General features: G+C 50.9%; 1 protein-coding gene and 1 long non-coding RNA gene across 22 annotated transcripts in view; one reads left to right on the top strand and one right to left on the bottom strand.

Moving 5' to 3' along the window:
- Positions 1–6,566: 6,566 nt before the first annotated feature.
- On the bottom strand, positions 6,567–9,378 carry LOC119087923. Its single transcript, XR_005091470.1, has 2 exons — positions 8,997–9,378; positions 6,567–6,867 (listed from the first exon to the last, which is right to left on the bottom strand). It is a non-coding gene; the product is annotated as an uncharacterized LOC119087923 (long non-coding RNA).
- A 157-nt stretch (positions 9,379–9,535) lies between these two features.
- The window catches only part of Zmynd8 (zinc finger MYND-type containing 8), a 103,891-nt gene continuing 88,713 nt past the window's right edge, over positions 9,536–24,713 (top strand). For 4 of the 21 annotated variants that reach the window (XM_037205563.1, XM_037205557.1, XM_037205560.1 and 1 more), the window contains exons 1-2: positions 10,924–10,948; positions 18,765–18,835. In XM_037205563.1, the coding sequence (XP_037061458.1) occupies positions 18,811–18,835 (25 nt within the window). In that variant the 5' untranslated portion in view covers positions 10,924–10,948; positions 18,765–18,810. The other 17 variants (XM_037205555.1, XM_037205562.1, XM_037205551.1 and 14 more) reach the window with 14 other exon arrangements.

Below are 24,713 nucleotides of genomic sequence, written 5' to 3'. Positions count from 1 at the left end.
CAGCAGGTGCTCAGGGCCTGAAGTGGGAGCTCTGTGTGGGGAGGCTGAGAGCTGGGTAAGGAGGCAGAAAGGCACTGGCCAACCTGAGCATAGGGAGAGCCAGAGAGGGCAACATCTCCTAAAATAACAGCCGCAAATGCTTGTGAAAATAGCTCCAGTGTGTGTTTGTTTCTAGAGACAGAATCTTTCTATGTAGCTTAGGTTGGCCTGGAGTTCTTTATATAGACCAGGCTAGCCTCAAATTCACAGAGGTCCACTTGCCTCTGTCTTCTGAGTGCTGAGATTAAAGATAAGCACTACCAGGCCTGACAAAGATTTGAGACAAAGTCAGCCATGCACTACTTGCTATGTAGCCCAGGCTGGCCTTAAACTCACAGATAAATGTGTAGCCCAGGCTGGCCTCAAACTGGTGATCCTCCTGTCTTTGCTTCTCCAGCCTGTTTTACAGGCATGCACTACCTACCACAGCGGCCTTATTTATCTTCTTTATGTCTGTGAGTGTTTGCTTGCATTTGTTCATGGCCCACGGCTTGGTACCCGTGGAGGCCAAAAGACGGTGTCAGACCCCCTGGAACTGGAATTACAGAAAGTTGTGAGCCACCACATGGGTGCTGAGAACCAAACCTATATCCTCTGCCAGGGCATCCTGTGCTTCCAAACACTGAGCCATGTCTCCTGCCCTTCGGGTAATTATTTTAGTTGCTTGTGGGCCATCTGTCTCTGCAGGTGCCTGGCCTCCTGTGGGCACAGAACAGCAGCCAAACGCGATTACAAGTGGATAGACACATTTTTGCATCCCCGGCACAGTCTCATGCAGCCCAGGCTTGCCTTGAACTCCTGCTCTCGGACCAGTTTGAACCAAACCCTTCCCTCCCACCTCCTGAATGCAGGGATCACTACACCTCAGTCTGAGTCCTGCTTCTTTTTTGAGACAGAATCTGAATATGTTGCTCAGGCTTACCTTCAGGCTCTCATCCTCTTGCCTCTGCCTCCTAAGTGACAGGAAGCAGAGGCCTGCATCCTTGAGCCTGATCGCCTAGGAAGTGGTGAGCAGGCGGGCGACATGTCACCTTGTGGATAGGATCCCAGTAGCCGCTGGCCATGCCTCATTCCTGGGTTCTGCTGGCCCAGAGAACTGAAGCAGTGTCCCCAGGTGCCTCAGAGGAGAGTGAGGGAGTACAAACTAGCAGGTGGAAGGGAGAGATCCTGGACCAGAGTTGGAGCTTGGCAGGCAAGAGGAGGATGGCTGGGGCTTCTTGGCTCTCGGGTCCCAGGATTCAGGGACTCTGAGAAATCGCACCCGCAAGGCCATGTGTTTCACACCATAGGTTTCTGGAACCAAGAAGGCTTCCAGGTGGTAATCAGGTAGGAAAGGCTCTCAGGAATGCAGATCTGGGTTTTTGTTCATCAGGAGACCTGGAGAGGATGGGGGAATGCAACCTGGTGTTGTCTCTGAGAACAGAAATGCCATCCGGCTTTCCTGGAAATTGGGAAGCCGAAGATGAGGCCTGGAGTCGGAGGAAGTGGGATGTGTGTGTGTGTGTGTGTGTGTGTGTGTCTTCCTGAGGGCATCATCCTCACTGGAGTGGTAAGGAACTGCTGAGGGTTTTGTGAGAACAGCAGTAGCAGTGACTGTTGGAGCATCAGTGCTCGCTCAGAGTAGACATCTTGTTATTTGTCTCATCTTCCAGACAACTTTATGGTACTTGTGCTCCAGATGAACCATGGACATTATTTGGGATTCTGCAGCTGACAGAAAGAACCAGAGACAGGCCTAAGGAGGAGCTAAGGTCCTGTGTATACATGTCCATCTATCTCCCCCCCCCCCTTCCTTCCTTCCTTGGCAGGGTCTCACATGGCCCAGGCTGGCCTTGAACTCACAGTGTAGCCAGGATGACTTGGAACTCCAGAGCCTCTGAATCCACCTCCCAAGTGCTGGGATTACAAGCATTTAGCACCACATCTGGTTTATGTGGTTAGTGCTGGGGTTAGGATCTCTGTGCCCGCTGGGCAAGCTCTCCGGTACTGATGTCCATCGCCAGCCTTCCTCTTTGTCTATCTCTCATGGAGTTTTCCTTGGCAGTAGAACGAGGGCTGGTGCCGACTGGATGTGGAGGAGAGTGGGGATGGGAAGAAAAGAATGTCCGGGGCTATTCGGACTCAGTCACAGCCGAATGGCTGACGCAGTGATCATGTCTCCAAGCAAGGCCCTCAGAACCTCACTGAATAACAGTTGATCTGCCAAGCTCATTCCCACCCTAGCGCCCTTGTATGTGTTTCCTGTGCCCATTTTCAGCTCCAGTGTCCCAGCCTTCTTGGAAACAGTGCTACCTTTCTGGAGCAGACCCCTCCCCCCATGTCATTCCTCTGTCCCTGTCCCCTGCTCCTCTTTACACTCCTTTGCCTCAATTTGATGTTTTATCTTATGTGTGGATTTCTTTATTCCTCCATTGTCTCTTTTGTTCAGCTGTCGGGTCCCTCCAAGCGGCATCAACAGACACACAGCAGGCCTGCCTGGCACTGACAGGCTGGGGCACGCAGAGTGTATCTGTGGCTGCCTGGAGACTAGCAAGCATGGCCTCTAGCTGGGGAGAGGTTAGACCAGGTATTTGGAATCTTCTCTGGCTGTGGGTGAAATTATTACGTAAAAAGGTTTTTGGTTTTTCGAGACAGGGTTTCTCTGTGTAGTTCTGGTGCCTGTCCTGGAACTCTCTCTGTAAACCAGGCTGGCCTCGAACTCACAGAGCTCCACCTGGCTCTGCCTCCCGAGTGCTGGGATTAAAGGTGTGTGCCACCACCGCCCGGCAGGTTTTTGGATTTTAATTGTTTTTCCGAGACAGGGTTTCCCTTTGTAACAGCCCTGGCTGTCCTGGAACTCGATCTGTGGACCAGGTTGGTCTCGAACTCAGACATATCTGCCTTCCTAGTGAGGAGATTAAAGTCGTTCGTGCGCCACTACCGCTTGGCTCCCATATCAAGTTTTTTTTTTTTTAGCTGAGGATCGAATCCAGGGCCTTATATCAAGTTTTGAAATTATATTTTTATTTATGGTGTGCTTGTGTGTGTGTGTGTGTGTGTTTGCGTGTTTGCGCGCACGCATGTGCCACGGCACACAAGTAGAGATCAGAGGACAGCTTATAAGAGCCTGTTCTTGCTTGCCGCCATGTTGGTCCCATGAGTTCAGCTCATGGCTTGATTGCAGATGACTTTACCCACTGACCCACCTCACCAGCTTCCAGTAAAATAAAAAGTTTTTTTTTTTTTTTTTTTTAATACTTATTTCTGTGTGACTGTACGTGGGACCATGTGTGCCAGGGCACACATCTAGAGGTCAGAGGGTAACATAAAGGAGTTGGTGTGGTTCTTTTCTTCCCCTCGGGGGCTCAAATTCAGGTCGCTAGTCTTGGTAGGAAGTACCCTTAGGTGCTGAGCCATCTCTGGACATTCATGTAGAGAAACTTTGTGTGTGTGTGTGTGTGTGTGTGTGTGTGTGTGTGTGTGTGTGTTTCAAGATAGGGTTTCTCTGTGTAGCTTTGGAGCCTGTCCTGGAACTCACTCTGTAGACCTGGCTGGTCTCCGCCCCAACTGCCCCTGCCCCCCAAATTCTGGGATTAAAGACGTGTGCCACGGGCTGGAGAGATGGCTCAGAGGTTAAGAGCATTGACTGCTCTTCCAGAGGTCCTGAGTTCAATTCCCAGCAACCACATGGTGGCTCACAACCATCTGTAATTAGATCTGGCGCCCTCTTCTGTATACATGATAAATAAATCTTAAAAAAAAAAAAAAAAAAAAGACGTGTGCCATTACCGTCTGTCGACATTTTGTTATTATTTTTTTTTAAGTACACATGTATGCGATCGTATGCGCTTGCTGGAGTGTGTGTGCAGGTCAGAGGACAGCTTCCATTATGTGGTCCTGGGAATTGAATGCAGGTCCTCAGTTTTACCGCAAGGACCTTTACCTCTGGAGCCCTCTTGCTGGCCTGGAGGGGAAACTGTGAGATTGAGCCAAACAGGCCAGAAACTGGACCCGGACTGCCTTTGTGCCCTAGCTACCAGTGCTAGGGTCCATGGGAGGGTGGCATTCCGACTTCTAGGTGGGTGTTGTGACTGCTCCCTTGTGCAGATGAGAAAATCTAGGCAGGGAGAATTGTGGACCTTGGGCAAGGCCTTGCAGCTGGTGAGTGGAGCAGCTGGGATTCACACTGTCAGTCTGGTGCTGGCAGCCACACACTCAACCACTGAACCATTCTGCCTCTTGATGTGGGGAAGAAAGGAAGGAGTGAATGAACGAACGCTGCCCGAGAATCGGGCCATGGCTGAGCTGGGGGGAAGAGTAAGACCTCGAGTGTCTGTCTGCCAGGAATCCTCTCTCTTATTTTTGCTGTGCTGAGGACAGAACCCAGGGCCTATCCTACCCCTGAGCTACATCCTCGGCCTTTGGGTTTTGGAGACAGGATCTTGCTATGTAGCCCAGGCTGGCCTTGAACTTAGCCTCCCAAATGAAAGAATTACAGACATGCTTCCCCACACCAGGATTTTGAGGAGTCCTTTCTGAAACTAGAAGGAAGGAAGAGACGACTGGCATGCTGAGGTCCGGAGTGGGAAGTGGCTTAGTGTTTTGAGGTGGGTCTGGGAAGCAGAGAGCTGAGAGGAGGAGGTCCAGAGCAGAGATGGAGGCCGAGTGCAAAGGCCAGAGGAGGGGCGCAGGATGTGGCAGCAGGTGGAAAGAGCAGATGGACACACAGTGGAGTGAGCCGAGGAAGGAGAAGGAGATGAAACTAGACGGGCATGGTACCCAGCTGGTGAGGATGGGCGTGCGGTCAGATGTAAGACTTGGCTTTTGCTCTGAGAGGGGTGGAATCAGGGAAGGAATCATGGATTTTTGAGGAGGGCAGGACCTGGACAAGGGCTGCTGGCCTCCTGGGTGGTGTACAGTGTGTATGTATGTTCTCAGAATTTGCAGGGACCGGGGCAGAGGTTTTGGTAGGAGATTGTGGCAAGCGCCTACTCATCTATTTATTTACTTATTTATTTATCTGTGTGTTTATTTATTTACCTGAGACAGGGTCTCTCTATGTAGCCCTGGCTGTCCTAGAACTTGATATGTAGACCAGTCTAGCCTCAAACTCACAGAGGTCTACCTGCCTCTGCCTTCCTAATGCTGGAATTCAAAGTGTGTGTTACCATTCCTGGTCCTGTTGTTTTGTTTGTGGTACTTGGGGATGGGATTTGGGCCTTTTTGTCTGCCTGTTACACCCCCATGGGTAGATAGACGATGGTTTATAGATTTTAATAATCCAAGACCAGCACTGGGTTCAATTTGGGGCACCATGGAGGAGGATTCAGAAGAGGACTTGAGCTCAGTGAAAGCCCCAGATCAGCAGAGGACTCCCAGCTTCAGTCGTGCTGACATTGAAGTGAACTGCTTCTCTGGTAGGCAGGCTGTCCTGTGTAGTGCAAGATGTCACACAGTATCCCCTGACTCTCCCTATTACATCCCCGGGGCATCCACACTCTCTGCTCCTAGATGTGACAGTCCAGAACCTCTCCAGAGATTACCACACAGCCTTTGGGAGGCAAATGAAAGCCGATGGTCCAGTGGGAAGGGGAGACAAACGGTACAGCAATTGGAACGGCAGAAAAGCAGGTTTGGGTAACACTGAATCGCCCTCCTTCTTTGTTTTGACCCTGTGCCATACACACACACACACACACACACACCCCACACCTGTGCTGTCGGCCATCTGCCTGATGGGGCACAGGCTGTTCCTCCTACCACCTGCCCTTTGCCCCAACCCATTGTATTTTCCCTCTTGCCAGCCCTTTCTAGAAAGAGGTAAAACCACACATGCGCGCGCGCACGCGCGCGCACACACACACACGCACACACACATATGCACACACGCACACACGCACACACTCCCCCCAGGGCAGACATCTTGTCCTAGGAAGGGACAAGTTCTGTCGGCCTCTTTGTGGCTGGAACAGGAGGATGCTGTCAGTTTCATCCTTGAAGGTGAGCCCCGCTGTCACTGTCCCCAAGGTTGACTCTGGTTCTAACTGGCCAAACAGAAACAGTGCAAAACCAAGGTATTTTAAACGCCTCCTCGACCTCTGTCTGTCCGTCCGTCCCCATCATTTCACACAACAGACAAGAAGCCTGCTGCTTGCCTTCTTGCCCAAGGCAGATAAGTCCAGGGCGCTGCCTAAGCTATCTCGGGCTGCAGCTTGCAGAGGCTGCTCCTCCTGCTGCTGCCTGGCTGCTGGCCAGAGGCTTTGAGGACCATCTCAGGGAGGCCTGGCCAGGCTAAGTGAGGCGCAGGAGAGGGAGGGACCAGCCTTCCCCTCCTCCAAGGCTAGCTGTCTTGACATTGCATGGCTTCCTGGAAGCCGGATTCTGACCTTGTAAGACCCACAGCACTGAGCTCCATGAACAAAAGCTTCTTTTCACTTTTTATTCTGAGACAAGGTCTCACTAAGGCTGGCCCTGACTTTCCATTCTTCTAACTCAGCCCCTCACTCCAGCCGGGAGCTGGGATTACAGGCCTGTACCGCCAGACTTAGTGACATGTTTTAATATAATTTTATTAGCTCATTACTTATTAATATCATCGAGGAGCCTACTTGTTTAGGCCTGCGCCGGCTTTTCAGTGCAGAAGCATGGTGGTTGTTGTTGTTTTTTTTTTCCTTCTCTTGCATTGTCACGGACTCCCAGCCTCAGCACAAAGTGCATTCTGGATCTCCCACTTCCCAGCAGTGTGGGGGCCATCCACAGTGTTTTTACTGCATCTCTGGTTCCTACTCACTGGATGTCAGCAGCCAGCTCTTCTCCAGTCGTGACAGCCGAGAAGTCTCTAATTGTCACCTAGGTAGGGGGACAAAGTGGCATCTGTTGGAACGCACAGATTTTAAGAACTACAGAAGCCTCACTTGAGGTGGCGGTCTAGCAGGGGTTTGTACAGGAAAGGGTGCTTCCCCGGGGCCTCATCTGTAATGGACGGTTGCATCAGTTGAGTCCGATGTCTCCCAGCTCCGTGACCCACCTAAGGGTGGATCTCTTTTTTTAATAATTCATTTTTATTTTATGTGCATTGGTGTTTTGCCTACATATATGGTACGTCTGTCTGAGGGTGTCGGATCCCCTGGAACTGGAGTTACAGTCAGTTGTGAGCTGCCATGTGGGTGCTGAGATTTGAACCCGGGTCCTCTGGAAGAGCAGCCTGTGCTCTCAACCGCTGAGCCCTCTCCCCAGCCCCAAGAGTGGATCTCTTAAGAGAAAGAAAAAAGGCTTTGCCATTGCAGCTTCAGCTCAGCCTCACTTCAGTGTCTCTTTCCAGAGGCCAAAGCAATCCAGGAGGACCACTGGGTTGGAGGTCGCTGTGTGACCTTGAGCTGCACACATTGCTTCTCTGGGCCTGGGACAGGGTCTGTAGCCAATCCTTGCCCTGATGAGTTAGCCTGTGCAGCACAGATGTGGCAGCCGAGCACGGAGGCGAGCACAGGGCGGCGTTCAGAAGTGTTCTCTGTTTCTTGCCTATCAGCCACATTCCATCAAGCCCAGGATCAGCCTTCGTCGGTAGGCGGGCCTCAGGCTTCCTCCTCGATCCGTGTCCTTCCCAGAATCCTGTCTGTACCCTACCTTTGTCTCTGTCTCCAGCCCAGTTACATTTCCCAGATAACCTCGGACAAGCCTGAACGGCAGCGGCATTCCACAAACAAAGCTGCCCCCATAGGTCGCCGGTGCAGGCCGGCAGCTTCCTGCTCTTTGCCCCAGAAAACAGTCCAAGCGATCAGATGCAGGGAGAGAGGGAGGGAGAGAAGGGAGAGGGCGTGTGTGTGTGTGTGTGTGTGTGTGTGTGTGTGTGTGTGTGTGTTGCAATTGCTCATTCAACAAGCTTTAATCTGGGGTGTCCATGAGCGCCCAGCCGTGTATGTGTTTTCCTTCTCCAGTGGTGAAGTTAGGAGCCCATGAGCTCTATCGGCAACCCATGTGGTGTTTATTCACCTAAAACAGTATTTCCTCTGGGCAATGGTGGAGGCCGCTGCCACATGAATGGGAGGGAGAGGAGAATATGCCTGGATCAGGCCTCTAGTTCCCCATTTGGTCTCCCCCGTAAGAGCTGACTCCTCCCTTGGGGCGAGGCCAGGCCTGCTGTCCTGAGAGCCTTTGTCAGGCCTCGTGGCACTGGAGATGTCTTCTCTGCGTCTTGGCCTCAGCCTGTTAAAACAACAAAATCCTGTCTCCTTTCCAAAGCCAGGCCTCTTCCCTGCAGTAATGTGTTTAGATTCCTGGCTGGGTGGAGAGCCTGATAGCAGATCCTCAGCCAGGGAGAATGCAGGCCGGCCTGCTGGGCATCTGTTGTCCTTGGGGGGCAGGGAGAGCAGGCAAACAGCTCAGCTCTTCAGTTTCTTTGAGGAATGGAGGGGAGGCAGGAATGAGCCCTAATTTCAGGGGCTGAGGAGACTTTATTGCTTCCTGGGTCCGCCTCCTGGTGTCTGGCTGCCTCAACTCCAGCCTCTAAAGGAAGGTGTTAGCATCTGTTTTTTTGTTTGTTTGTTTTTGAAAAATATATTTTGTTAATTAAGGATGTTGTTGCTTAAAAAATAACCAAAGACTAGGAGAGAGGCTCCTAGACAGTCTAAGATTCTTCTCTTTGCTTTTTCTACAAATGCAGCTTTTAGGAAGAAACAGGCATTGACCTCCCACCCAGCACTATTGAAACGAGGAGAATTATAAGCAGGTCTGAGAAACTAGTTAATATTTTACTGGGGAGCAGAGCCAGGGGTTGGGGGAGTGGGAGGAATTGCCAAGTGTGAGGCTGTGTGTGAAATCGCCGTTCCATCTGCCTTAGGGGACGAGAAGAAGCAGTTCTCTGTGGAAATAAATTGAAGCAAGAGCCTTATGAAGCCCAGGGGATTTGTCTGCCCACCAAATAGGGCCCAGTTCCCCCCCAGAACACACATACAGGGGCAATTGTGGCAGAAAGGGCTAACCTGTGGGTGTGTAGGCCTGACTATAATGAAGGTTCTTGTTTCCTGGCTGGGCTTGACATCTTTCTCTGTCCCTCTGGATTTAAATGGCTTCTCAGACACTGCCTGTGTGCCCTGGATTCAGAAGGTCCACGCCTCCTTGGGAAGCAGAGGCGAGACAGCAGTTAGCTAGCTAGCTCTCCCTCTCTTTCTGCATCTGCCCGGAGAGCTGCAGCTGGTATTTTTCCACAGGCCTTTTCTGCAATCTCAGGGCCTAGTTTTTCCCAGCGAGGCCCAGAGTCCGAGAGAGGGTTAACAGGCAGGAAGCTGAAGGCATCGCAGGCTAATACGGAAGTCAGATTTTTGTTTAACTGACAGGTTTAGCAGGCCTCATCGGTGGGGGAGGGAGCTGGGAAGGGAGGTCTGTAGATGGAGGCATGTGGCCTGCCAGCAACGCATTTGGCTTTTCTTAGGGTAAGCCCGGAGAGGGGTCCCCCCCTCCTTGCCATCCTGACAGAGAGACCCTTTTGGTTTTCCTTTGAGGGCTGCCAGGGGGGTGGTGAGAGGCTGTAGACTCCCAGCCTTGCAAATGGCTCTCTGGGCCTGCTCTCTCCAGCAGGCACTCTGACCATGACTAGGCAAACCTGACCACTCCTCCCCACAGCAGCGGCTCCTCTCAGCTCTCACGAACCTGGCTGCCCCTTGCTGATTTGTTGGGGGCCTCCCTTGGGCTGCCTGTGCCCCCCCTCTCCCCTCAGAGGCCCGCATCTGGCCTTGTCCCTGTCTCCCTAGGGCTTTCCACCCCTCAGCTCGGCTTTCTCCTTTGAGACCCACGCAGGCTGGCTTGTTCTAGAAAACGGCCGGCTTGCCTCCTTAGCAAAGGACTTCTGTGTGGGGGCAGGTGTGGATGAGTCCTCCAGCCCACCCCAAAAGGGCTCTTCCCAGTGACATCCTGGCCTCAGGCTTCGCTGGAGCAGGTCAGGCCGGCTGCACAGGTTTGCCAGGAGCGGGGAATCTCGCCAGGGGGTGGGAGAAGTGCGTGCGGGGGCCCCTTTCCCAAGTTTTTCTTCCTGCAAAAGGCCTAGCTTGGCCTGTCTTTTTCTATGCACAGGATGGCTCTTGCTCACCCGAGCCTCACAAAGATAATCGCTGAGGAAGTGTTTCAGCCAATCCGCGGCGGCTTTACACTCCGACTGGCCGGGGCAGCCAATCGGGGATGAGCTTTTATTAGGCGGCCAGATCATCAGCCGAAGTGCCAAACCCTTTTTCTGTGAGAACTAGGAGCCTGTCCTCCATGTTTTATAAGTATTGACATTACACAGTTAACAATGCATCCACAGAGGTAAGCTCGGCTTTTTAACCATCTTTTCCCCCCTCCCTCGGAGTCATCCGACTTGTGGACTAGCAGTGTGATTTCTCTGTAGCCTGGCTCTGCCACACTCATCCCCCCAGAGCACTTAGGCTAACTTGGGACTGTTTAGAGAGATTTTTTTTTCCTTTCTTGGGTCACATGGCTAAGTAGCCATTAGCCATAGCTTGATTTTACAGGCTGATGAGGGCCTGGGACACCTTTACTCTGACCAGGACATAGAATTTCTGGAATAGTTTGAAGCTAGATCCTGGTGTGCCAAAAGAGTAGCTATTATTTTATCCCCTGCTTTTTTTTTTCCCTCCCTTCCTCTGCCTCTCTCCCTCTCTCCCTCTCTGAACAGTCCCCCCACCCCTGCACTATTGTCCGCTCTCTCACATGCCTGCTGGGGGAAGAAAATGGAAGGTAAGCCAGAAGGTCTTCTCCCAGCACTCTGCAGGACTGCGTGTGGCAGAGAGCAGAGCAGGCAAGCCTGCTTGCTTCTCCAGAGAGGTTCTGGGAAAGGCTGGGCTAAGTTCTGACCAGAGAGGATGTGTGTTTGTTTGCAACAGAACCCAGGCCTGAGCAAGAGCAGTGCTCAGGGAGCCAGGCTGGCTCCTGGGCCTAGGTGGGTGGTGGCGTGTGGACTCTCTTCTCCTCCTCTCCAGGACTTCGCACTTACAGCTCCATTGTTCAGCCTTTTTTCCTGACTTAGCTTTGGTACAGAGTGTTCTTCAAGTCAGCCTACAGCCAGCAAATGGTTCTGAAAGTGTTTTCTAGCCTCTGAGGGAGTTTTTGGAGTAGGGATGGTGCCTGGGGGGCGGGGTGGGAGTGGGGATGGGGAGAGATTCGGAATAACATCCTGAAGGAAAAAAAACCTGGGAGGACGCTCACTCCTCTAGCTTTCTACCCTTGCATGATTTTTCCATGAGCTGATGTTTATTTTATCCTCGCTGTCTTCCCCCTCTTTTTTTGTAAAAATCATTATATCATCTTCTGGCCTCTGATAACAGTGTAGAGGACATAAGATCATACCTGAGGCTCATGACAGCATCCTATACCCAGTTGCTGGGTTGTGTGGTGGTGGTGGTGGTGGTGGTGGTGGTGGTGGTGGTGGTGGTGGTGCGCGTTTTAATAATACCATGTAACTGTTTACAAAAAAATTTCCTTTTTGATCAAGTCCCAAATCTGCCAGCTTGTTCTCTCTTCCTAACTGGAAAAGTGAGACGGTTCTTGGGTAAGTAAAGCAATCCATCTCCTCTGGCTGTGTAGCAAGAGTTCGGTGAACATTGGGGGGTCTGTTGTAATGGGAGGTGGTGGCTTCTAAGAGTGTCTTGAGTTTAGCTGATGGCTGAAATCCACGGTTGTTCCTGCTAACCTGCAGCTAGGACTGGAGATCTCACTTCCTGTTTACCTTCAGCTGGGGAGGAATTGCTGGGTTCATTGTGACTTGCAGTTGGACCTTGAATTGTGTCTGGCCCCTCTGAACTCTGGGTAGGTGATCTGCTTGTGAAATGTGAACAAAACTGTTTGTTCTTAGGGGTTCCAGAGCCCTACACATGGGAGATGTGCCTGTGTGTGTGCCTTGTGTTGTCATATGGAAGTTTTAGGGGGTTTACATCTAATACAGAATCCTAGCCACTCCTAAACTAGGTTTGGCCTGGGACTCGCTGACCACCCGTTTTAGCCTTTGCCCCCCAAGCCTGGTCCACACTTCTCTGTGCATGTTGGCTTTGCGTTTGTCCTAATTTTAAAGGGTGCAGCTGGAATTTTAAAGCGACAAAAGTCGACTTTCTCTTAGCATTTATCTTCAGGGTCTGCCTGGAAGCGCACCACGTACATTTCCAGCTTTGAGACCCATCCGGCCTGCATGGAATGCTGCCCCTGTGTGCAGTGGTGGTCTCAGGCCAACTTCCCAGGCTCACTGATCTTTTTCCTTTAGTGTTCAAGCAACTCAGCCTTTGACATCAGTTGAAAAAGGTTCATTTAGTAAAGAGATACGGACTAAATTATCAACTGGGCAGTCTGGGTGAGGCAGGCCAGCCTCTCTGAAGTCAAAATACAGATGGGGGGTGTTCTTTAACCAGTGCCACTGCCCACACAAGTTCTGCTGCTCTCTTTCTTATCTGGTTGCTGTAAATGGAAATTACAAACTGAGGTTCTTGTGGTCTTCCCCAGAACCAGTGGCTAATCATAAGCCTCCTGGTTTGCCTCTTCCAGTATTTGCATAACTTGTCAGGCTAGAAGGAACCTGAGGGCAAAGCGATTGTCCTCTGAAAGCTTGCATTAAAATGGCTCCCACCGGTTTGGAAAGCCAGGGTCTGTTTGTGAGTGTGCGCCCCAGCTAATTTCCCGGCCCTGGTTCAAGCTGGCTGATTTTCCTCATGGCCACCACCATGCCCGGGTTGGTAAAAAGTTAATTGCTTTTGAAGTAGTAGCATTTTTTCCCAGTTACTGAAGGGAGAGTTAAAAAACAAAAAACAAAACAAAACAAAAAATGTCTGCATTGCAGTTGGACTAGGTGGGACCTCATTGCTGGCTCACAGACTAGCCCAATGGGGTTCCTTTTCTCCCCCCCCCCCCCCCCCCCCCCGCACTCTTAAACCAATAGATTCTGGGGAAAAGTTAAAGATTGACAGTGGCAGTGGCCTGAGTATAGGACTTCTGGAATTTTCTACCATTTTTTTTTTTTTTTTGTTCCTTTTAGGAAAAGCAGGTGGCCAAGCTGAAGCGTCTCCTCCACTCCATCCCTAGGACCCCCCACCCCTCCTTGCTTTCCCTCTTCAAGGTGGATGGTTCAACACTTGGGCCAATTGCAGAGGGGAAGCGCGGAGGGCTGTTTTCCTTCCCTTCTGCCTCCTTGGTCCCCAAAGAGGATTCACAGCTGCAAGGGACTAATACAGACACTGGAGCTTTTGATCTCTCTCTCTCCCTCCCCCTCCTCGCCATCTCTCATTCTCTCCCTCTCTCTCTCCCTCCCTGCCTCCCATCTCTCTCCCCTCTCCCCTCCCTTTAAGACCTTCTAGGATGGGCACACCATTCCGCTTCGGGAGATGAAGTGGCATTCACGTGGGGGAGGGGAGTGAGTGACTGCTTTTATTAGCTCCAGAAAGTGGCCAGTGCTCAGTCTTAACTAGGAATTAATTACATAGAATCACTCAGTAAACTTTCTTCAGGATTTTTCTAATTGTAGAGCAAGAACATCGCAGAAGTCTAGTTACTTTTCTAATCAACGCTCAAAAAGATTTGAGTTCGAAAGAAAGCATGAGGTCCCTTGGATTATAAATTAGGGGTGAAAACAATAGCTTTCCCCTCTTCCTCCCAGGGAGCCAGCGCATCAGGCCTTAAAACACAGGTTGTGTGTGTGTGTGGGGGGGTTGGTGTCCCATTTTAGAAGGCTGGGTGCTGGTGACTCTGGAGGCCGGCTATGTTTGGGAAGTCCAGCCTAGTCAAATGTGTGACCTCTTTTGTTGGTTTGCATTCTTTCCCCTTCTGGCTCCTCCGGCCGAGGCACAGGTTTGCTAGCCCGTGGATCTCTTTGCTTCTGGTTGACTCTGAGAAGAAAAGACACATTCAAGGGGCCCTGGCTCCTCGGCTGAGGTGTTAACAGGCAGTGACGGGTTTAGAAGCCTTCATGGTGGTTCTTCAAATGCAAAAGCAACTCCGGAGTCACCTTTGGCCTCAGGTTGCTCGGCTCTAGCTGCCCTTCCCCCCCTCGGTTCTGCTTTCCTTACAGACAAACAGGGAGGCAGGCCCTGCCAGCTAGCTCTGCAGCCAGCATGCTGCCAGGCCGGCCCTTCCTACCCGGATCACCTACCTGCAGGCCGGCTTCCAGCCAGCGGCCCGGCCTCGGCCGGCTCAGCCTTGGGCATGGTGCCCTCCTTTCTCCCTAGGAGCTGAAAAGCTGTCACCTTGAAACTGCCTGCTCCCAGCTGCAGCTCTTAGACCTTAGCAGTCAATGACATTGGCCACCATGAGGCTGTTATTAATAGTCCGGCCTGTGAAGGGGGCTTTGCAAAAAATGCACTCTTATCTTCCAGGCCCTGTGGGGGGAGATGGATGGATGGAAACCCCATTTGTGAGAGTCTTCTGTGGACCTGAGGGGTCTGTCCCTGGTGATCCTTGTCATCAGGGGTGGCTGCTGTTTTTGGTGGCAGTTTTCAGGCTCACCGTCTGAATTCTCCCCTTGGCCTCAGACAGAGGCGCAGCCCCCGTGGCTCTGCGTCTCAGCTGCCTGCTGCTCTGGGAGCTTTCATTTTACCTGGAGAAGTGATGTCGAGCTGTGCCGCCCTGGACTCCGAAGGGCACGCGCTGCCTCCCCTGCAGTCTGCTCTCTAGGACAGAGCTGCGTGCGGAGACACCTGTCTGTCTTCACGTTATGCCAGGGGGCTGCGTAATTCTTAGCCTTCCACCCACCTCAGTGAAGGCAAGAGGGCCCCAGCACAGGCTCCCGAGGAAGGCTGAGCGACCGAAAGGGAAGGCTTTTCCTCGGGAACCTGTGACTTCACTAACTCTCTGCCACTGCAGTTTGTTGGTGTTTTTTTTTTTTTTCCTCCTTTTTCTTTTTTTATTCTTCTTCAAACGTTGGATTGTTGGTGTCCTTTGGTGGAGCGTTTCCTAGTTCTGATGTTTGTGAAGGCAGCTTTGGAACTAGCAGGGCTCCTTAAACATGAGCTCAGCTATTGAACAAACTGCTACCATTTTAGCTTCAATACAGGAATGAGGCTCTGTTGCCAGCCGCCATTTTAAGAATCCTGCATAAATAGCTTAGCTCCGATGACTGCCCGTTTTAGGTGAGTGATTATAGCAAGCGCTTTCTAACCGTCCCCCTCCCCCAATTAAAGAAAATTATTTGCAGATTCAGAGGAGCATGCTTGGTTTTGTTTTCCTTTTGTCCCACTCCCCTCTTTTACATTTTGATGCTGACTGTTGTGACATGGAGGAGGAGGAGGAGGAGGAGGAGGAGGAGGAGGAGGCTGTGCCTTGGGTATTAAGTATTTCTTACAGCCTGGACCCTTTTGGTATTTTTGAATGAAAGTAAAACCTAGGAGGAGCGCTTGGGAATGATGCATGATTCCTGAATTGCTGTGTGATATTCTTCTGACTGGAGCAGCAAGGTCTTGTGCATGCTGGTTATATGTTCTAGCTGGGTTACAGATTGTTGTAAAAGTCAAGTATTAAGGGCACTTGGGAAAAGGAGGATCTGCCTTTTGTATATCCATCCAGGCTCTCCCCCACACCCTGTCAAACAGATAGGCATTTTCTTCTCTCTCTCTCTCCTTTGGAAGTGTTGAAGGGGTGAGAGATGCCTGGGAATTACGGACCAGCCCTGAGTCCTCAGAATTAATAATCAGAAGGTTTAAGGCTTCCTGGATGGACAGGAGTGCGTATGCAACTTTTAATTGCTCCTTTCCCCCAGTGCATGTAGGTTTAGAAGGAAGACCAGATTTCTTGCTCAGAGAACGAGTATGGGGGAATCTTATTTTTTGGGGGGAAAGGGGAAGAGATGGAGTTGATTGTGTCTGCAGGTGCTGTGTCTTCGTTCGGCAGCAGTGTGTGGACTCACCAGTGAGTGATTGGTAAATATAAACTAAGTGCTGATGGTCGTCTATAATACAGTGTATGCAACTAGTTGATACATTTTTTTCCCTGTTTGCTTATTTTACCCTGTTCTTTGCATCCATTCACCCCATCAGACCTTTACAAAAATAGAAATGTCAGTTTGTAAACAGGACTTGTTCCTTTGTTGATTGAAATGATCAGGGTTGCTGGATTCTAGCAGCCCTGGGAGAGGGGGGCTGTCTATGCTAGGGCTTTAAACGTGTGAATGGCAAAAGTTCAAAGTATTCTCCCTAGCTGCAGTTTTCTTTCTAAAGATTGTTATTTGGCTACCCCCCCCCCCTTCCACCCCACAATCTCCAAACAGCTCTTAAACTAAATTGCCCAAGATCTGTGGGGGCATTTAGGAAGGTACCAATCTTTTCTCATCAGCACTTTTGATATGATCCCCTCTTAGTATGACGCCAGTGCTTAACACTGAATAAGGGGGAAAAAAAAGGAAAGAAAAGAAACCCAAGATTGTAGGTAAAAGGAAGTCCCTTGCATGTGGCTATTCAAAATGACTAATTTTGTGTTTTGTATTTTATTCGAAATGACTAGTTTGTATTTTGGTCTTTGCTTTTTTGTAAACGGAGTATTTTCCTTTTAAATTCACAGGCATCGCAATGCCAGTTTCGTCAAACACAAGTTGTGCACTTGTGTGAGTGTGCATGTGTGTGTGCCCTCGCGTGCGAGAATGTACTTGCAGAGATGGGGGTTGCCTCTGGAGGCATGGCTTGCTGTTGTGGGAACAAGATGGGTTTCTTCAATTGTGCTGGAAATCCTAGGCTCAAACCTGGTGGTGCTGTAGCGAAAGTCAGGTGCTCTGGTGATCCCTTGTAATGCTCGGGAAGAGAAAACAGCTCTCCCCCCCACTTCTGTTTCAGAATTGATTATCTTAAACTCAGCAGCAAACAGCCACCCTGAGAAACTACTTTGCATTTTCTTAGCTTCTTAGTCGCACTCCTGCCTGAAGTGTTCATCCCCTCTGGGCTCTCACAAGCCACGTAATTGTGCTCCTCAGTGCGGTCCTCCCCCTTGATCAATACACCTTTGAATGTTTCCATCATGATAGAAATCCTTCAAGTGGGTTTTTTTTGGGGGGGGATGGGGGTGGGCTCTCTGTGAGTCATAATTGTTTCTTTACCCACTGCTACATTTTAGTTGGAGCACAGATTGGCGCCCCCCACCCCCACCCCTCAAAATATGGGTGGGATCCGTTTTACACGCTTCATGCTACAGAGGGGAGCAGAAATCTAATTGCTAGAGGTTTATGGGTTGTTCTTTTGAAGTTAACCATCTCCCCCATCTCTGATGGCTGCAGGAATCCCCCCTCCAGCAGCACCCAGGCAGTAATCAGTGTTCCAGGCTTTGTTTCTGAGTTGGGTGTGCTTTTCCCTTGAAGTCCTCCTGTGGTGTTCCGGTTGGTGGTGTGCTCAGGTCTGGCAGGCTGGTCTCTTGAGGAGGATCACCTGTGACAGCGAGTCGGTATTTCTTTGGTGGTTGGTGTCATTGGTCTTTCTACAGATGCTGACTAAATGAAATTGTTACCAAGACTCCATATCACAGTGCTAAGCATGTTAATATTCAAATTCAAACCCAAACTATCTCCCTCTCTTTTCTCTCTTGGGACTAGTTAAAGTCGAGGACTCTCAGCTCTTGTCGTGAGCAATAATCTTCTCTTTTTCTGCCTAGTTCCTGTCTTGAATTCTGTCCTCCTCCCAACACACCTGGAGCTCTCCCAAACACGACTCCATCTTACCCCCAGCTTCCGGGCTTGAGGCTGCCTTGTCACCACACAGAGCACAGGACGCAGACAGGACAGTCTTCTCGGCTCTCTTCCTGTCTTGCCTTCGAGTCTTCCCAATGGAAAATTCCAGCCACATCAATTGGTGATGCATCCGATTCTTCTTGCTGAACCACGGTCTGCTGGGATTACACCTAGAGCGATTGCTCAGCTTCTCATGGAAGCAGCATCCAGAAACCCCTGAAACGTTCTAGTTCCTCAACTCTGTGGAGTGTTAGGGGCTGGGGCCAGGGGTTGGATCTGACAGGGCCTGCTCTTCTTTAACCTGAGTTCCAGCAGGGAGGCAGAGAAGGTTCTGGATGACAGATCTTCCTAGCTAAGGGGGCCTGCCTTCCTCCTTTCTTACCCCAGCTTTCCACTCAGCCTGTGTCTTTTAAATAATCCTTCCTCATTCCTCTGTCTGTGCTGGAGTGTAATTAGTCACAGTTCAGAAGGAAGCCATGCGTGCTGGGGTTCAGGCTGCCCGGAGACCCCAGGGTCCTGATTCCTGGGATAAAGGCTGGTTGAGCTTGGCCATGTTTTTCTACCTTGTAATTTAACCAGTACGACTTTTTTTTTTTTCATGTCTCCTCATCAGGGAGCTAGTAGGTTCAGGATGGAGAGGCCTGGGAACTACTGGTACAATTCTGAGTTAGGGATTCTGGGTACCCGGTGGAAGGCATCTCTAACCTGCCTGTGTGTCACCCTGGTGTCCGCAATGAGAGACTTGCTAATTTGAAGGCTGGGTTCTTTAGGCTAGAAGTGGGTAGGTTGTACTGGAGTTTCTAAACTAAAAATATGCAAAACCCCCCCCCCCATCTCTTAATGATTGCTATGACAATTGAAATATTAATTTGGCTTTTAAAAAAGTATTTGTAGTATTCTGGTATTTTAAAGACATGCTTTCAGCATCTCCACACTTGGTTGAAATCAGGTGTGCTCCCCCTTCACATGAGGAGGGTCTGGAGGGAAAGCGGGTTTGTGCTCTGGCTCCCCAGCAGCTGCCCCCCCAGGGGCCGTTGGCAGCCTACCTAAACATACATAATCTGTTCTGTTTCAGCTTGGCTGAGGAGGAAATAAAAACTGAACAGGAGGTGGTGGAGGGAATGGACATCTCTACTCGCTCCAAAGGTGAGTAAAAATCTCAGATTATGTACTAAGTTCTCCAGGAGGAGAGAGGGATTTCTTTCGTTGTTGTGGAGGGGTAACATGTGGGTCTCCGAGCTGCCGGGTGTGACACCGTAGGGTCCTTTGATGTATGAACCTAATTTCTAGAGACAGTCTTCAGTCTTCTTCCCCACTGTGCCTGGGTAGGTGCACTGACTTGTCTGGAGTTGCCCTGTGGTAAATTTGGGGTGTGTGTCTGGGCCAGGGTGCCTGGCTGCCTCTCCCGAAGCGATTCTTACAGGGATCAAGAGTCTAAATGATGTGCCTTCTGCAGAAGCCCCTGGGGTCTGCAGCTGTGGCAGGCTTCCTGATTTTAACTGCGGGCCTCTGGGTAATCTGGGATGGCGTGGGCCGGCTTCATTGGAAAATGGTGGTCTTGGTTAGCAGTAACGAGGGAGCGAGGGAGCGAGGGGCCAGGGCCCGCAGTCAGAGCAGACCAAGGGGCCCGCAGTCAGAGCAGACCGAGGTGTCCGCTCTGCTGTTTGCTGGGAGCCTGCAGCGGGCAGGGACTCCTCAGTGGGAGCGCGGGGCACCCCAAAGGGGCTGGGGCTGGGGCTTCGGGTGCTCTCAGCAGCAGCTCCTGGGGTACCGTCACATATTTGCAACTACTGTGGTGTTTTGTTCCCTGGCTGCAGCTCGCTGCTCTGTCTGGGAGGCGGGAGGGGCCGCAGGGCGGGCTGGCAGGAAGGCTTGTTACAGATCCTTTCAGGGGGAGCCTCATCTGGCCAGGATGTCATAAAATGAGACTTCCTAGAGGCACCTGAAAGAAAAGAGCATTTCAGGGCTTAAAAAAAAAAAAAAAAAAAAAAAAAAAAAAAAGGGCAGCTTATTATTTGGGTCAAGCTAAGGGTCAGGTGGTCACGTAGAGCTGGCTGGGGATCCTGGGTGCTGGGGAGCAGGGAGAAGGAGGCAGGCTCACTGCCCCTTCCCTTGCCTCCAGGGTCCCAGAATGTGCAGGCCATCTGAATTTCATTGCTCCAAGTGGCAAGGAGCCCAGAGAGCTGGAGCAGGGGATGTCCTTCTCCCAGAGCCTTTGGAAGCAGCTGATCTGATCTTAACTGAGGAAGCCCCTTGAAACCCTGATGCTGGGGATTGACGGATGAGACACGTGGCCTGTTGAGACGTGACAGAGTCTAGAGAGGACTTGGGCGGTGTTGGGTCCCATCTTTGTCTGTCTATCTTGTGTCCCTCCCTTTTCTTTTCTTTTTGGAGACAGGGTGTCTTGCTAGATAGCCCTGGCTGGCCTAGGCCTAGAATTTACTGTAGAGATGCTGTCGGCTTTGGACTCACAGAAACCCACCTACCTCTGCCTCCTGAGTGCGGGGGTGGGGGTGGGGTGGGCTGGGTTCAAGGTGTGCACCACCACTTGTACCTGGCTCCTTTTATTATCTGTAAACCAGGGATGGAATTACTTTTTATCTGAGGTTCCTCCCACCTAGGGTTTTCTGTGACGGTGATACTGGTGTGTTTGAAGGCTGGTGAGACGTCATGAGCCAGTCCAGTCCCCTTCTGAGGTGGGAGGTGTCCCTTACCCACTCTTCGGGTAAGGACACTCTAATGGGTGGTAAGTGGGTAGTGTAGGCCGTCTTGAGACTGTCTATTTCCTGGACTCCTCAGTAGGCAGAGTAAAACCTCCTCTAGAAGGTCCATGGTCATGGGCCACCAACTTGGGAAAGTCCACCAGGGACCTGCCTTGCCCACTGTGGAGACCTTTTCTGCCTAATTCATAACTAAATGCTATTCCTCCCTCTATTGCCTAAAGCTGGCCAGCTCTGGATGACCAGTGTCCATTTGCCTTTCCCCAGGGAAGCGAGGACCACTCTTCAAAAGTAACTGTAGGGTTGGGAAGAGGGCTTAGTTGGTAAGGTGCTCGCTGAAGACCTGAGTCAGTCTCCAGCACTCAGGTAAAAATCCTGTCTCCAAAGCTGGGCCATGGTGGCGCACACCTTTAATCCCAGCACTCGGGAGGCAGAGGCAGGCGGATCTCTGTGAGTTCCAGGCCAGCCTGGTCTACAGAGAGAGATCCAGGACAGGCACCAAAACTACACAGAGAAACCCTGTCTTGGCGGGGTGGATCCTGTCTCCAGTCCCTGGTCTCCGTGTGAGACCCCCCTCTGGAGAAACACAGTGTGGGTGGACAGCCCCCAGAAATAACACCTCAAGTTGACCCCTGACCTCTGCACATGCCCACACATGTGCACAAGCACCCACCCTCACTCATGCTTATCCTTCCAAAGCTTCTAATCCCTGCACGTCCTTCCAACGCCCTCGCCCTTATCTGAAGTGGCTGTGACCCCTCCCTCGACACCTGTTGGCCTGGTGCCAACTCTTCCCAGCTTCACTCCCTGAGTCCTTCTGTTTGTCCGGGAGTTTGTGCCTGTCTGTCTGTCTGGAACATGCTGTCCTGGGTCCTGGCGGCCTGCTTCTTACCACACAGATCCGTCTCAGATGTTGCTAGGAAGGCTTTTGGTGGCTGCTGGTTCTGAAGGAGTCACCTGCCATTTTGAGTTCTGTTTTTAATACAAGGACATTTTCAGAGTTTTAGATTTCAAGAAAACTCATGGAGGTGGCCCTGCCCCCACCCCACCCCACCCCTCCACTCCTGGTACTGTCCTCTTCGTCATATCTGAGTTCATCAGCTAAAGCCCACACTGGCGTTGTCTCCTTAGTAACCGTTTCTCAGACCTTTATTTTTGATGACCTTGACATTTTCCAAATTGTACTCCTAAAAAAATTTTTTTTTGACAGAGACTCATGTGGCTCCTGCTGGCTTTAAACTTGCTGTGTAGCCAAGGGTGATCTACCTAAGTGCTGGGGTTACAGGCGTGTGCCACCGTGCGCCACCATGCGAGGTTTATGTGGCGCTGGGGGTGAAGCCCGGGGCTTGTTAATGGTAGGCAAGCACTCTATCAACTGAGCCGTATCCCAGGAGAGTGTGTCCCTCGTCCATCGCCATGAGCCTCCCGGGCAGAGTAGTGACATTAGAACTCTGTATAATGGAGATGCTGTTCCCCAATGTCAGCCTGTCTGTCTGTCTGTTCTTTTTTTTTTTTTTTTTTTTTTACAAAAGGTTTATTTAAAAAAAATTATGTGTGTGGGTGTTTTGCCTGCATGTATGCCTGTGCGTCATGTTCATGCCTGGTGCCCACAGAGGCCAGATGAGGGCATTGGATCTCCTGAAACTGGAGTTATGTAGGTAGTTGTGAGCCATGTGGATGCTAGGGATCAAACCCAGGTCTTCTTTGTTTCTTCATATTATCACGGACGCAAGGATCAGTCTTGTACTCTTGGGGTCATGCATTGCTACTTGCTACAGATGGTTTCTGTTGGGCTGCCGGAAGCACTTTGTGTTGACTCTGGGCATCCCTAGGACAGCCCCTATCGTGGTGGGCTCTGCCTAGGACTTTATGTTTGTGTTCTGCTTCAGGACCTTTCTGGGACAGTGGTATTAGAGAGCAAGACCCAGGTGTGCTGGATATGTTCATCCGCGTGGGGACATCTGAGAAGCAAATGTGCATACTCATTACTGCTTCTGCCTGGAGCATTTGTGCGCATGCCTTTATGTGTCCATGGTGTTTAGACACGAGATCATAAGCTTGTCTCCAAAAACATTTATTTTGAATACTTGTGTGCATATGTACACACACATGCGTGTACTGCTATACAGATGTGGAGGTCAGAAGGCAGCTTGCTGGGGGTGGTTCTTTAGACCGCATGTGACTCTGGAATCAAACTCGGATCTCCAGTTTTGGCGGCAAGCGACTTTACCCACTGAGCCAGCTCACGGGCCCCTAGCTCCTTCCATTAGTGTGTGGGCTACTCCCAGCCTTCTCCAGCTCATTCACCCCAGCACTGAGAAGAATGTCTCCCCGGCCTGCCTCTTGTGTACAGTCCTGGAGTATTTTTAACCTGATGTGCAGTACAGTGATGATGACTGTTAACCCGACCCACTCAGGGTAACGGAGGATGGAGAGATGACTCAGTGGTTAAGATGGTGGTTGCTGTTCTTCCAGAGGACTGAGTTTGGGTCCCAGTACCTAGGCTCATAACTGCCTCTAACTCCAGCTGCTGGGGATCCAACACCCTTCTGGAGGGGCACACACATGTGGCACACACACACTCAGATACACACACATACAATACAATAGGTTAAAACAAGGAGGTAACAGAATACTTCCAGCTGTCTAGAAGGTTCCTCCATCATTCTTCCCATTGTATTCTTGTGCTGTTTCTGCTTGTTGCTCTCCAAGAGCACAGGATTTTACCTAGAAGGTCCTTGGCCTCCAAGTGTACCCCACCTCCCATCTGAGAGCAAGGTGCTGTGACTTTTTATATTTTTCGTGTGTGTGTGTGTGTGTGTGTGTGTGTGTGTGTACACGTACGTACATGTACTTGCATGCATATGTGCACGCCTGTGCACTTATGCTTGACTACGTGCGGCTTGTTGAGGCCAGAGGTAAACCTTGGATGTCTTCCCCTATTACTCTGCACCTCATTTATTTGAGACACGGTCTGACTGAACCTGGAACTGGCCATTTTGTCTAGACTGCCTGGCCATCAGGCCCCTGGTGTCTGCCTGTCTCCACCCTCCCCCACGCTCTGGGGTTTATGCTCTCACATTCCTGCGGCTGGCTTTTTATGCGGTGCTTTTTTACAGCTTGCCAAGCTTTTGCAGTGGGCGCTTTACCCCGGAACTGGCTTTCTTTCTTTCTTTCTCTTTTGAGGTGGGCTCCCACAGATCCCAGGTTGACTTGTTATGCAGGTGAGGGTGACCTTGAACTTCTGATCTTCCTGCCTCCACCTCTCAAGTGTTAGCATTGCAGGGCTCCCGCCACCGCTGTGCACCGGGGCCATGCTTTTCTGTGCGGTCAGAGAGATGAGGCCAGCCTTCAGTCAGCTGGGCTCCATCCACAGCCTGCACAGGGCTTTCTAAAGCAGCCCAGAGAGCCAGACTCCCAGGTTCCTGCTTGCCCCGCCAGAGCCGAGTTACAGTCTATGGCTCAGTTTTTCCTGAACGGGATTGGAAAGTTCAGATGAATTTTGCTCACATAGAGTGCTCAGAATGGTGCGTGAACACAAGAGTCCTCCCAAATGCCAGCCATGGTTAGACAGACTGACAGAGATAGACAGAGTTCTTCCTGGCTGTGTTTGCTCTTGTCCCTCAGAAGAGGGTGTGGAGGTAGGTGTCCAGCCAGCTTGGTAAGCCATTATGTGTGGGAACTAGGAAGGTGTGTGTGTGTGTGTGTGCGCGCGTGTGTGCGTGCTTGTATGTGTGTGTATGTGTGTGCATGTTCCTCCATTGCACAGTGGCTCAGCCTGCTGACCTCTGCACTGTTCAAAGTGATTAGAGACCCTGGCTTTGCTTGAGGGGAGGGCCCCATTGTTCCTAAGGGACTTTCTGTCAGCCCTTTGGTGGCTGTCCTTGTGAGGAGGGACCTGCTCTGGATGTTTTCAGGGCATCTTTTTCTTAAGATATTTTTATTTTAAACTACTTGTATTACTGTGTTTGGTAAGCACAAGTGAATGTGGGTACCTGAGAGGCCAGCAGAGGGTTTCAGACCCCTGGCTCTGGAGTTGGAAACAGCTGTGAGCTGGCTGTGGGTGTGGGAATTGAACTCAGGTTCTCTGTAAGAGTGGCATGTGCTCTTGGTTGCTGAACCATCTCATTATTATGATTTTTTTTTTTTGTGGAGACAGGGTCTCACTATGTAGTCCTTGCTGTCCTGGAACTTGTTCTATAGACCAGGCTGGCCTTGAACTCACAGAGATCTACCTGTCTCTGCTTTCCAAGTGCTGGGATTAAAGGCTTGTACCACTATGCCTGGCTTATTATTATAATTAT

This window comes from Peromyscus leucopus, chromosome 4 (genome assembly GCF_004664715.2).
Source record: "Peromyscus leucopus breed LL Stock chromosome 4, UCI_PerLeu_2.1, whole genome shotgun sequence".
Lineage (NCBI taxonomy): Eukaryota > Metazoa > Chordata > Mammalia > Rodentia > Cricetidae > Peromyscus > Peromyscus leucopus.
The sequence above is the reverse complement of the archived record's forward strand: the minus strand, read 5'-3'. Positions and strand labels throughout refer to the sequence as shown.